At 45.4% G+C, this 13,108-nt stretch overlaps 1 protein-coding gene across 1 annotated transcript in view; it reads right to left on the bottom strand.

The window, feature by feature from the left end:
* CD38 (CD38 molecule) overlaps window positions 1–12,820 on the bottom strand; it is a 34,547-nt gene extending 21,727 nt beyond the window's left edge. The window contains exon 1 of the mRNA XM_090267055.1: window positions 12,499–12,820. Coding sequence (XP_090123181.1) covers window positions 12,499–12,752 — 254 coding nt within the window. The 5' untranslated portion in view covers window positions 12,753–12,820. The remainder of the gene's footprint in view (window positions 1–12,498) is intronic.
* Window positions 12,821–13,108: the final 288 nt, after the last annotated feature.

A 13,108-nucleotide genomic window follows, 5' to 3' on the forward strand; every position in this document is an offset into this window, starting at 1 on the left:
AAGTCAGCCATTCATTGGTCAATGTTCAATCTTCCCCTTGCTTGACCAGTTGAAATCACTTGAATGAGCCTACTACACTTCCTCCTTCTGAAACATCTTGCCTTGAGTTTCTACACTATTGATTTCCACATTTATAGCTCCAGCCTCGAACTCTCCCTAGTACTCTAGATTCATACGAACCAACTTCTTATTCAACATCTCTGCTTGGATGGCAATCTGCATTGCAAAATCAACAGACACAAAACTAAACTCCTGATTCATTTCCCAACTTACTACACCCTAGTCTTTCCCTTTTTCATAACGGGCAATTCACTTTTTAAGTGTGTCAGCACCAGAATCTTGGCGTCATGATTGTTTCTTCTCTTCACTCACATATTACATACGAGTCCATAGAGATCTACTTTCAAAATGTATCCAGAATCCAGTCACTTCTCACCACCATCACTCTCCAAATGACTTCCGCTCCCATCGGAATTAAGACAAAAAACTCTAAATCCCTTTCATACTTCTTTCCTTGCCCCATTTTAAAGAAAATCATGGAAAATTGAGCACAGGATGGATATTGGATAATATTCAAGAATTAATTACTCTTAATTCTGTGAAGTATGATAATGGCATTCTAGTTATGTTTTTAATTTTATTTTTTGTTAGAGATACAGACCAAAACATTTAAAGACAAAATGATATGAAGTCTGAAATTTACTTTAAAGCCCTTCAGGGGGGAAAAAGTGAGGAGACAGATGAAGTAAGGAGAGCACAATGTTGATCATGGTTAAGGCTGGGTAACGGGAAAACCGGGCTTGACTTATTTTCTCTGGTTGTATTTCTGTTTGCAAATTTCCATAACAGAAAGCTCCGACCCTGCTGGCATTTTCACTGTTCTTCATCACCTGTGCACAAGTTCCCCCTTTTGCCCAGAATGCTCTGCCTCAGACATTTCTAGGTTTTGCCCTCCCTCTGTCTACAGGTTTGTACTAAAATGTCAGCTTTCAGTGAAGCCCTCTTTATTTTATTACCAAATTTAAAACTTTAAATGCTCCCCCGCCTCCAGTCTCTCCCGGCACTTCCCACCACCTGCCATACTGTATATTGTCTGGCTTCCTTTACTGCCTCCCCTTAGAATGGGAGCTCCATGTGAGCAAGAATTCTTTGTTTTGTACTCTGGCTCCAGGAGCCAGAAGAGTTTGTGGGACATAATGAACTCACTACTTACTGAATAAACATGTTGCAAAAATATTTAAAACTTGGAAACAAGGCAAAAAGATGGGCAGCATGTCTCTTCAATGACATATTAGAGCATTATTTGACTGGCTTATCCAGGAATTCATTATCTAGCAGAAAGTATCTTTGTTTGTCTTCTATTTACTCTCAAACCTACAAAGTTAGTTGGTAACTTGGAGATGTATGTTAGAGATGCAAATAATTTCTGTCTAGCAGAAAAATATTCCCAAAGGTTTTTACAGCCTTGTAAAACATTAACCAGTTTTATAGCAAACTGATAAATATAATTATAATATTCCCTGATAAATACTCAGTACCTCAAAATGTCCTTTGGACCGACATTCTCGCTTATTGATTCATAAATCTTTGACACGTGTTGATTCTGTATGTTATGAAGTCGTGCACTTGACTTTTTGAAACTTCTAGTTCAGCAGCAGATGAATTCGAACTGCGACGCGCTGTGTGAATTTGGCCATTCCTCTTGACTCTTCTATTTGGGACTCTGGTTCTGTCTGTACAGCTACAAAACACGCATCTCATCCCCTTGCAACAAGACGCTTCTTGAATCAGTGAGGGACACCTGAACACCTATACTATCTGCCATCAGATTTCTCCAAGCCGAGCAACCTCAGGCCCTGGAACTTCTTCATGGAGCTTCTCATCCTGAGGCCCCCTACTTCCTGACCCACCCCGACTAGCGGTCTGAAGCAGCACCGCAAATAGCTGTCATCCCTTGGAACAGCTCCAACCAATCAGTAGCGTCTACGTGCTGTGCTGTTGAGGATTTTGAGGCTGAACCCTGGCTCACCCACCGTGCTATGATTAACCAACCAAGCCTCCCTCACAGCATGTGCACCCCATTCTTCCTGACTCAGCTCTAAGATGTGATCGTTCAAGAGGTGAGGGAAACAACAAAGAACATGTCCTTGCTGTGACCAGGGCAGGACATGACATTCTACTGCTTTACCTGCAGGGACTTGTAATATTGTCCTGAAAGTACTAAGACAAAGCACCGAACTGGGGCCCTTGCCTCCCTAAAAGGAAGAGCCAAGTGATCCCACAATACAGCATTTTTGAGACGGATGGAAAGAGTACCAACTGCCTCACTTCGGAGATCACAGAAAGGCTGAGCTGAAATGGCTTGTCCCCAGACCCTAAGAGCTGCTTAGAGGACACCCTTTTGAAAGCCGTATGTTGTCAGTGCAAAAACCTGCCCTACCACTTACCAGCTCTGGACCTTGGGAAAGTCACTCCATGCCTCAGTTTTCTCATCAGCCCAATAGGTCTGCTGAGCCCAAGGATAGAAAGAGTTGAGTTTCAGTCCCCACTGTGCCCAGCTACAAGACTGTCCTCATGGACGTATGACCAATGCAGTCACACAGGGCCCTGGGCCTAGAAAGGCGCCATGATTGGAGTTTAATGTTCTGCATTTGCTATCACAAAATTCTTTCTTTTTCGTTCTTTTTTTCTTGTTCTTCTTTTATGCCTTTAATATTTTCAGACACATTAGGTTAATACGTTTATACAGGTTTCAGGTGTACCATTCTGTATTAGATCATCTGTACATTGTATTGTGGGTTCATCGCCCAAAGTGAGGTCTCCTTTTGTCAGCACTTATCCCCCCTTTACCCTCATCTACTGCCCTCACCCGCTTTTCCTCTGGCAATCACCGTGCTGTTGTCTGTGTCTATGGGTTTTGGGGTGTTTTTTTTTTGCTTAATCTCTTCACCTTTTTCACTCACCCCCGCCTACTTTCTCCCCTTTGACAGCTGTCAGTTTGTTCCCTGTATCTATGAATCTGCTTCTATTTTGTTAGTTTAGTCTGTTCATCAGATTCCACATATGAAAGAAATGATATGGTCCTTGTCTTTCTCTGACTGACTTATTTTTCACTTAACATAATGCTCTCCTGGTGCATCCATGCTGTTGCAAAAGGTATGATTTCCTTCTTTTTATGGCTGACTAGTGTTCCATTGCTTAAATGTAACACAGCTTTTTTACCCACTCATGCACTGGGGGGCAATGGGCTGCTTCCAAATGTTGGCTATTGTAAATAATGCTGCGATGAACATAGGAGTGCATACAGTCTTTTGAATCAGTGCTTCAATTTTCTTTGGAGATATTTCCAAAAATGGAATCACTGGATCATAAGGCAGATATGTTTTTATTTATTTTTAATAGTAAACATATTTTTCTTGCTTTTCTTTTCAACTTTTTTTCCCTTTCCTATATTATTCTTTTTTTAAAATAAACAAAGGCTTCTTTATTTTATTTTATTTTATTTATCTATTTTTAGGGAGAGGGGAACAGAGAAAGAGAGGGAGAAAAATATCAATGTGTGGTTGCCTCTCATGCACCCCCAACTGGGGGCCTGGTGTGCAACCTAGTCATGTGCCCTGACTGGGAATCGATCAACTCTATTTTTGTAATTGACACTATTACATTCATCCTATCTTTCCTCCCTCTGCCCCTCTCCACTCAACCTCCACTCCCGCCTCCTTTTGGCCATCACCACATTGGTGTTTCTATCTGTGGGTTATGCATATATTCCCTCATTTGTTGATTTTTTCTTTTGTTTCCCTTGCCCAAGGAGGTTTCTCAGAAAAAAAAAATTGGAATATGTAGGATTCTTTATATACAGTATCCTGTCATCTGCAAGTAATGACAGTTTTACGTCTTCCTTTTCAATATGAATGCCTTTTATTTCTTCTTCATGTCTGATTGCTGTGGCTAGGACTTCCGGCACTATGTTGAATATGAGAGGTGAAAGCGGACACCCTGTCTTGTTCCCGAGCTTAAGGGGACAGCTTGTAGTTCTTGCCCACTGAATGTCATGCACCCAGGGCCCACAACGCCCCTCGCCAGCCCGGACTCACTGTAGGAGATTGTCAAATCTCCTACCCTCTCTCAGGCTCCAGGTCTCCATTCGTGTGATTTGTGTCCAGACTTTCCTGACAGGATTCAGATCAAATTTTAAAATAACCAACTATATAAAGACATCGTGCACAACCCACAAACACTGGTCCCAGCCTGTCTTCCTTCAAACTTTCTCAGTGAACGTCGGCAGCTGTTTTCCAAGGGTATTGCCTCCAAAAAGGAAAGGAGGCAGCAGGGGAGGCATGAGTGCTCACCGTGACAAAGAACAACGGTTTCCTCCGGGGAAAACCCCGCCGCTCTCTCCAGCTGTTAACAGTGATGCCGGAGCGAGGCTGGCGGCCGGACTCCAGCAGGGAGCACCCCGGACCTTTGCAGGAACGTAGGAAGCAGCATGCGGGATCGAAGAGCACAGAAAGGGCGTTTCTCCTTCCGCCTCTCCTCTCATCTCTGCTGTCGCTCACTCAGCCATTGCACGTGCTCGCTCCTGGGGCTTCCCGCTAACCCCTCTTTCTAGAAGACTCTATCCCCCGGGCTACATTTGTCCAGATGTCTGGGTAGCACCCCAAGCCCCATAGGCCCCAAACCCAGTTGATTGGCATATGGTCTGTACTCCAACTCTCCTTCCACAGATAACTCAGCTCTGGGGTTGGCTTCCCTCTTGTAACCATAGCAACACCCGGGCCCCATTGCTTGGAGCCCTGCTTCGCTTTCTTTATTTACCTTCCGCACTCAGTCAGGTGCATCTAAGACTCTCTGGCCACGGGGCTCTGTCTACGAACCCCAGAATGCAAGGTGAGATTGAAGGAACACTGACGAGCACAGAACTGAGCATCGAGGATACACAGGGGAACGTGAGGCCGTGCGATGCTCTGATGAAGTTCAGGGTCTAACCGGGAGTAAACATTGAGCAGGCAGCCGTTCCATCACCCCCCAAAAGAAAACATGCTGGAATTCCATCCTGTGCAAGAACCCTCCTAGTCCCTTGGTGCTGAGAAAGTCCAGGTCGTGCATGGCCCAGCAAGAGGTCCAGACTCTCCCACCAGGGGAATCTTTCCAAGGTCCCACAACTTCTGAAGAGTTTTGGTCCATCAGGTGGCCCAATCTTCCCCCCCAGGAGTAGCATCTTACCCGTCTCCCAGGCTCTGTTCAACGGGGCAACACACACTATTCAGAACGCACCACAGCTGAACCTCTGTTGTAACAGGAAGATGGCAGATGCTGCTGCTCTCACAAAGCCCTCATCGCCTCTGCCCCACCACTGGGGATGCTCGTTTTTGAATCTCTGTGGCATCGTGCTGACCCTTGGCTCACAGAAGCTCGCATATTTTCTCGTTTGATAGGTACTTGAGCATATCTGAGACGCCCCTAGCAAAAAGCTAAGAGCACAGAGCAACTCCACCCCCCGGGACCCCTCTCGTCCATGCACAAGCCTATTCGCTGTTCTAGATCACGCTGCCCTGCGGTATTCAGTTTCCAGGACAGCTCTCCCCCGCTACCACCCCTGCAGGACCCTGGAGAGTGGGACCCATGCTTCCGTTCTCTCTGAAACCCTCATGCCCAGCCCCAGCCCCAGGCACCCAGTAAGTCTTTACTGTTTACTAAGTGTTTGCTTTTTATACATTGTACACTATTACATTTCACTGAGTAGAAGTTAATAAAATGCTAAGCTCATTAAAACGAGAGGCACGGGGAAGTAAAAAGGAAGAACTGGCCCCAAGAAAGCTGACTAGAAACTTTAAAGAAGAAAGAGAAACAAGAAGAAATTGTGAAATGAAGATAAAGGGGTCAGAAAGACAGTCAACGTGGGCACAGAAGTGATCATTACAAGACAGGGTAAGATGGGTGAAGAATTTACTCTGATTAAGTGTCTCATACGTTTGTTCCAACCAGAATGATGTGGACTTGAGTTCAATGGACTTGAGTTCAATTGAGCCAGCACCTATTAAGAGACTATATAATGTGCTGAGCAAAGTGCCAGACAATGAAGGACACAGGAGTGAATGCAACAGTCCCTGCTTCCGGGACCCTGGCACCTCTCGGGGCAGGGATGAGGAGAGCTGTCACAGAAGGGCCTGTCCCCATCCCCAAACAGACAGCCGCTATCAGGATGGATGACTGCAGTTCATGGGGAGGCCTGGCTTTCCCACAGGTGAGAAGATTCATGAAAACGAAGCCGCATCATCTAGGCGCCTCCCTTGAAGCCCATGTTACTCTGGGTGCTGGCTGTCTGCTCCTTCCTGCAGGCTCTGCCCTGCTCCCCCACATCCCCTGAGTTCTGATATTGCTTGGAGACCTGACACTCCCCACCATATCAATTTTCCAACACTTCCGTGAGCCTCGGGCCACAAGTCTCTCAGGCTGCGTATGCCCAGGGCCATCTTGGTCAGAAGGTAGCTCCTGAGTGTGACACGTCAGACAGGATGGCCAGGTGTGATCTGCTCAGGAGTTTTCTGTGTTTAATGCTCCTGGTTTAATTCAAAAAAGGCTCAGCTTCATAACAACACTAAAGTTTCAACACTAAAAAGCTGGCAGAGCCCTGGCTGCTGTGGCTCAGTGGATTGAGCGTCAGTCTGGGAGCCAAGTGTCGCTGGTTCGATTCCCAGTCAGGGCACATGACTAGGTGGCAGGTCAGGTCCCCAGTTGGGGGCGCAAGTGAGAGGCAACCACACAGTGATGTTTCTCTCCCCCTCTTTCTCCTTTCCTCTCTCTAAAAGATAAATAAATAAACAAAACAACAAACAAATAAATAAGTAAATTATTTTTTAAAAAAAGCTGGCAGAAAGTTCTGTGGGAGTAAGAGAGACTGGGAAAGGAAAACCAAAGAAAAGAAATAAGTACAGGAGTTCAAGTCCTACAACCAACCAAAGAAAACCACACCAAACCAACCAAACAAACAAACAAGAAATAAAACCAAGATGCTATTAATGCAGAAGCAAAAATCCAAGTGCCCCAAACAGAAATGGATGGATTTCAGAAGTGATGGTATTGAAAGGTTTATTGAGGAGCTATGTTAATTATGGCTTTCTTTATTTCTATTATTTATAATATACTAGCCTGTATACGGTTCACTTAATTGAATTCAATATTTCTGCTTATTATATTCCAGGCACTATTTTAGGTCTTCCAACATATCACTCAACAAAAAGTCCTTAGACTTAAGGATCTTACATTCCAGGTGGCATGTAGTAGATATTTGTCATTTTTAAATACAGTTAATGAAAGGTAATCAAGTAGAAAGAGCAAGAGATGTAACAGAGAAAACAAAAACGACAAGAAGGCAATGCAATTGAGAAAAATAAACATGAAGATATATGACGGGTTAAGGCTGCCCACAAAATCTGTGCTACCTCCCCCATCCGGGGGTGGCGCTTCCACGCCCTTTGAATCTGGGCTGAACTTGGGACTGTTTCAACCAATAGAACGTGGTGGAAATAAGTACCAGTTATGGGTCTAAAGCTTTAGGAAGACCTGCCAGCCCCCACTTTTAAGAGTTTAGGAACCCTGAGGGCACCTAGCTGCATGCACCATGGGGAGACCGTGTGGCGAGGTTACAGCCGAGGAGCCGCCCTGAGAGGACACAAAGGGAAAGAGAGGTGCAGCCATCCCGCTGGGCCCAAGTGCCATGGCTCCGTCCTGTAAATGTGATATTTTGAATGTTCCAGCCAAGTCAGTCCCCCAGACGACCACCGCCCCAGCTGACATCGTGTGAGGCAGGCCGCCCTGCTGATCCCAATCAACCCACAGACTCATGAAAGAAAATAAATGCTCGTTGTTTTAAGTCCCTACATTTTAGGGTTAGTTAATGATGCAGCAACAGACAACCCAAACAGGCAGCGGTACCCTGGTGAAGTGCTACATAGCAAAACCCTAAAACATGCGTACGATGGCTCATTTTACGTGTCAACTTGGCTAGGCCAGCGTATCTAGGTATTTGGTCAAACACATCTGGATGTCCCTGTGAGGGTATTTTTGCATGAGATTAACATTTAAATAAATAGACTTTGAGTAAAGCAGATTATTCTTCACAATATGAATGGACCTCATGGATCAGCTGAAGGCGTTAAAAGAAGACTGACACCACACACACACACACACACACACACACACACCAAGGGAATTCTGCCAGCAAGTGGCCTTCAGACTTGAGCTGCAATGTCAACTCTTCCCTGGGTCTCCAGCCTGCTCCCCTACCCTGCAGACTTTGGACTTGTCAGCCTCCCCCGTCACATGAGCCAATTCCTTAAAGTCAATCAATATTTCTCTATCTCTCTCTCTGTCACTCTGGAGAACACTGACTACTACAATGTGGCATTAACATTGGGGACTGAGTAGCAGGCATAAGCAAGGCCTCAAGGACACTGTTTACGGAGGCTGGACAGACCCAGAGGAAAATGTTACTGGAGGCTGGGAAAAAGACTTGTGTTATGTAGTGGTGGGAAGTTTAGTAACGCTGTCACCTGCACTAATGGAGCTAAGAATTTACAAATTTGGCTAAGGAGATTTCCAAGCAGAATGTTGAAAGTGCCAACTCATTTCTTTTTTTTCAGCTGTGTGTGGTAAGTTACAGAGAAAAAGAGAAAAATGAACTAAAAAAAGAGCTATTCATTTTTTAGCAGAATCAAGAGATAATATTTCCAAGTCTGGTACAGCGGAGTTTGAAAATAAAACTGCTTGTCATCCCCCACAGTTCGGGGTAAAAGAACATCAAAATAAGAAATGGCCTCAAGGCAATGATCACATCCAGGGCACCGAGGGTAAAACACGCTCACACTATGACATCACAGAGAGAGAGAGAGAGAGACCCAGCCTGTCGAGCACCTCAGGTGGCAGCAGCCTTTCAGCTGTCCCTCCGAGGTGCCATTCATATGAGTGACATCCAATCTTTCTACATATTACAGCTCAGTTGACTACTCAGATGCCTTCAGGCCCGGTCACTGTCACAAAAAGCAGCAGAGCCACCTGGTTAAGCCCAACCAATGTACAGACTCATGTAACATCATAACGTGGTTTATGTTTGAAGCCACTTACTTTTGGGGGGATTTTTATGTGGTAATAGATAAGAAAAATACCAAGTATGGACCATTGGAAACTGAAGAATGATAAAGAAGGAAACCTACAATAATACCATTATTAACCCAGCAGTGCCATAGTTTGCTCTCTTTTTTCTTTACATTCAGTTTTACTACACACTGTTATAATTATTGTATGTGTAATTTTTATGCTAGTTTTGTTTTGCTTGGTGATAAAATAACGTATTACATTTTATATGTTAGTACATAGTTTAAATAAAGACCTGCGGAGGTTGTAAGAACTGGGTCAAAGTAGAAATACCCGGTTAAATACTTGACATAAATTGCTGCTTTAGCTCAATATAAAGAAACTAGGCAGGAGAGAGTAATCTGGCAAGGTACAGACTTCATAATTTATCAGAGAAAAGACTGCTGATATTAAGAGGGTATGACTACAAGGGAAACAGTCAGTGTGCCAAAGTTTCAACAACATGGAAAGAAGGAAGAAATTATTAATCAGTCATGACTGAGGTTAAAGTCTCTGGTGAGACAAAGAAATTAAATTCGATTCAAGGACAACAGACAGAGAGGAAGAAAACGCCATCTATATAATGTACAATATCTAAAGAACCCGCATAAAAAGAAATAAACAAGCAGTTTAGCAGAAATTAGCAAGAATCTGAACAACAAATTCACACACACATACACACAAATATATATATATATATAAATATATATGTGATCAATAACTGTGTACAACTTGCTAAGACTCATTGACAATCAGGAAACAATTAGATGTTGCTTTTTTCATAACAAAAAACCAGTTGATACTATTCAGCAATGACGAGACTTTGGAAACACATGTCTTCTGATAGATGGTAATGGGAGTGTAAAATAGTATCGTTATTCTGGAGGGAATTTAGAAATACTTATCAAAATTTTAAATATGCACAATGCTCCCTTTGATCCAACAATTCCACCTCTAGACATCTATCCTACACAAAAATATCTGTACAAAGGCATTCATTGAGGCTTGTCTCTCCCAACTAGAATAGCAGCTTCATGAGAGTGGGAACTTGGTCATTTGATCCTGTATTGTTAGTAGCTACATCCTTCCTGGAACATAGTAGATGCTCAGCAAATATTTGTTGAATGAATGAATGGGACTGAAAATTGGAAATTAATTTTCTGTCACTAGCAAATGTTTACACCTACCCTATGGAATACTATGAGCTGTTAAATCTATATGCACCGGCTTTGGAATGTCTCCAAGAACAAGTGTTAAGTTAAAAAAAGAATAATAGTAAAAAGTTAAAAATAACATAAATTCCATCATCAGAGAACTGATTTACTGCATTGTGACTTAAACACATCTAATTACAAGGCAACCGTTTTGATGTTGGCCTTGATCTACACTTATTGTTGAAAGATGTCTGTGATATTGCCTTTCCAAAAAATTTTAGCATCTTCAGCACTTAGTACATATCAGGATTATTCCTCCTTATTCTCACAGTCTGTCCGTGCAGTGAGTACCATCATTCCATTTTATAATTAACAACACTGCAACGCAGAGAGAGTAAGCTCATTGCCCAAGGTTGCATGTGACAGAGCCAAGCCATGTGACCCCAGAGTTCGTTCCCTTGGCCACACAAGGAGAAAGTGGCCGTATGCTCAGAGTGAAGCATGCGGACTCAGCATGATTACGCATAGCATCCTCTTTCCTTTCAAAATGGCTCCAGACACGGACAATGAATTTTATGGTAACTCTTCCAGGGCAGTGACTGAGTTCACTCTTTGGTTCCAATTATTAGCAATGTACTCAAATTCCCTCCTTCAGTCTGCTCCTACGGAAAAAAGGATAGCAATAGCCACTGCCTCGTATACTAGCTGTTAAGGATAAATGACTTGATTTTTCTAAGTGCCTGGCACACAGTACCATATGTAATCACTAACCCATTTACAACGTATGTACATGTATTGTGAGATATCATGACGTTCAAAAATACTAACAGAAGATATCCCGTTAATATTTTAAATATATGTACATGCGCACATATGTATATGCTAAATATGTGTGTACACATATGTATACACACGTGTGTGTTTAATAGTGAGCAAGCATCCTGACGAAGAGTAAAAAGTCATGTGGTTTCCATGGTGCATCCTGCCTGCCGTGTGGATGTGCTAACCAAAGAGGATTGAACAACAATAAACATTTTAAAATGTTAAATGAAGGCGAAAATTCAAAAGATGGCTTTCATCATTAGCGATTCAGATTGGATCTATCACTTGAGTTAATTGGTACAGTGTCAGAAGCTGAAGGAACCCCTCAACTTCTAGTTTCTCTGTCAATTAACTAGTTAATTATTTGTAAACAAAACCTAAGGGACCCTGGCCATCTTTGGACTTGAACATTTCGCGGTGAAGACCTCGGGTATCCACATTAGAACCCAACCCTTGAGCGCCAGCGGGGAGGGGGGGCGGTTGGAGGGGAGGGTCCGGGTGGGTCTCACCGCGCGCGGCCCTGACTGCAGGGCAGGGGTCCTGGCGACGGAAGGGTGGAGCCCGGAACTCACAGCTTCAATCGCGGCTGAGAAGTAGCTTTTTCTTCCCAGCGTGTCCTACTTTACTTCCAAAATGTGCGCTGCGCGTGGGAATGGCAGTCAGGAAAGCGGTTCACTTTGGAGCGAGATTAGTAGCTAGCGGGCAGGGGGCGCGAGGAGCCTGGAGGCGGGGTGGTCCGCACAGCCTGATGTGGGGGGTGTCCCCCGGGTTTGGACAGATTCATCATGTAAGTTTTAGCTCAGTTTTTCGAGTTGTTACTGCTTTGTTTTGTCTTGTTAATGAGTTCTCTAGTGACATTCATCGCACGAGGCGCGAGAGGAATCCGGGTGCTGTTTTCTATTTCACAAGGGAAACTCTTTTCAGAGTCTGGCCCTGCGGAGGACATCCTGCCCCCGCAAGCTCCGGAAGCCACTTAAGCAGGTGTCGTCCTTACGCGTCTGATCCGGGCATTTTCTGGTCAGAGAGTGAACGGAAACCCCAGCAAAGTAGAAAATGCCACCAAACCCCTCCCGACAGCCCCCCGCGCGTCTGCGGTGGTTTTCCATCCCCGCAGCGGGACCCTGAGCGCCCGGGCGCCTTGCCCGAGGGCAGTCATCTCTGCCGGTGTTCACAGCTCTTCTCTGCGCGCTCGGGGCCACCCGCCCACCCCAGCAAGGGGCGCGGAATTGCAACCAGGCTCTGGGCGAGCAGCACAGGCAGCGGTCTCTCAGCTGACCCGACACTGGAGATGCTTTGGTTCGGGGACCGAGACGCTGCCCGGCGCGCGCGCCCCGCCGAGCCCCTCGCCAAGCGCAGCGCCCGGCCGTGCGCACTGACTCCGACTCACCTCAGCTGGGGCCGCCTGATCTGAGTGTAGATGTAGCATCGCCCCAGAACGATCTCGCGGAAATGCGCAGTGGTGCCCGTCCCGTTCCACTCCTTGTGCTTGGGTGCCTTGCGCCACTTCAGGACTCCAACCGGCACCGCGACGATCGCCACAACGAGCACACACAGGATGATGCCGAGCCAGATCTTGGCTTTCTTGGAGAGGTTGCAGGAGGGTTCCTCCCCAGGCACGGGGCTGAATCTGTGGTCGGACATGGGGCCCACTGCGGGGTCGGCCGGGCTAAGTCGGAGGAGAGGCCCACCGGAGGCTGGGAGGGAAGGGTGGAGGGAGCTGCCCCTTTGGGAAACTGCACCTCCCCTTTTATCTTTCACTTGCCTTTTCTGGGCTTCCTTTCCCACCCACCCCTCCTTCAGACTTCCCTAGCTGACCGGACCAATTAGCATTTCAAGGGCTTTCAAAGACTCACAAAAGGGGAGAGGTAGCCTCCTTAAACTTACCTGCAGATGCCTGCAGGGCACACTATATATTCTTGCACCCTGCGACCAGCTCCCTTTGTCACACTTGGACTTCAGCATTGCTTCCGGGAAAAGGTGAAGGCTGGCTGCCTGCC

The sequence above is a fragment of the Furipterus horrens genome, unplaced genomic scaffold (assembly GCF_987537825.1).
Source record: "Furipterus horrens unplaced genomic scaffold, mFurHor1.1.pri manual_scaffold_2, whole genome shotgun sequence".
Classification (NCBI taxonomy): Eukaryota; Metazoa; Chordata; class Mammalia; order Chiroptera; family Furipteridae; genus Furipterus; species Furipterus horrens.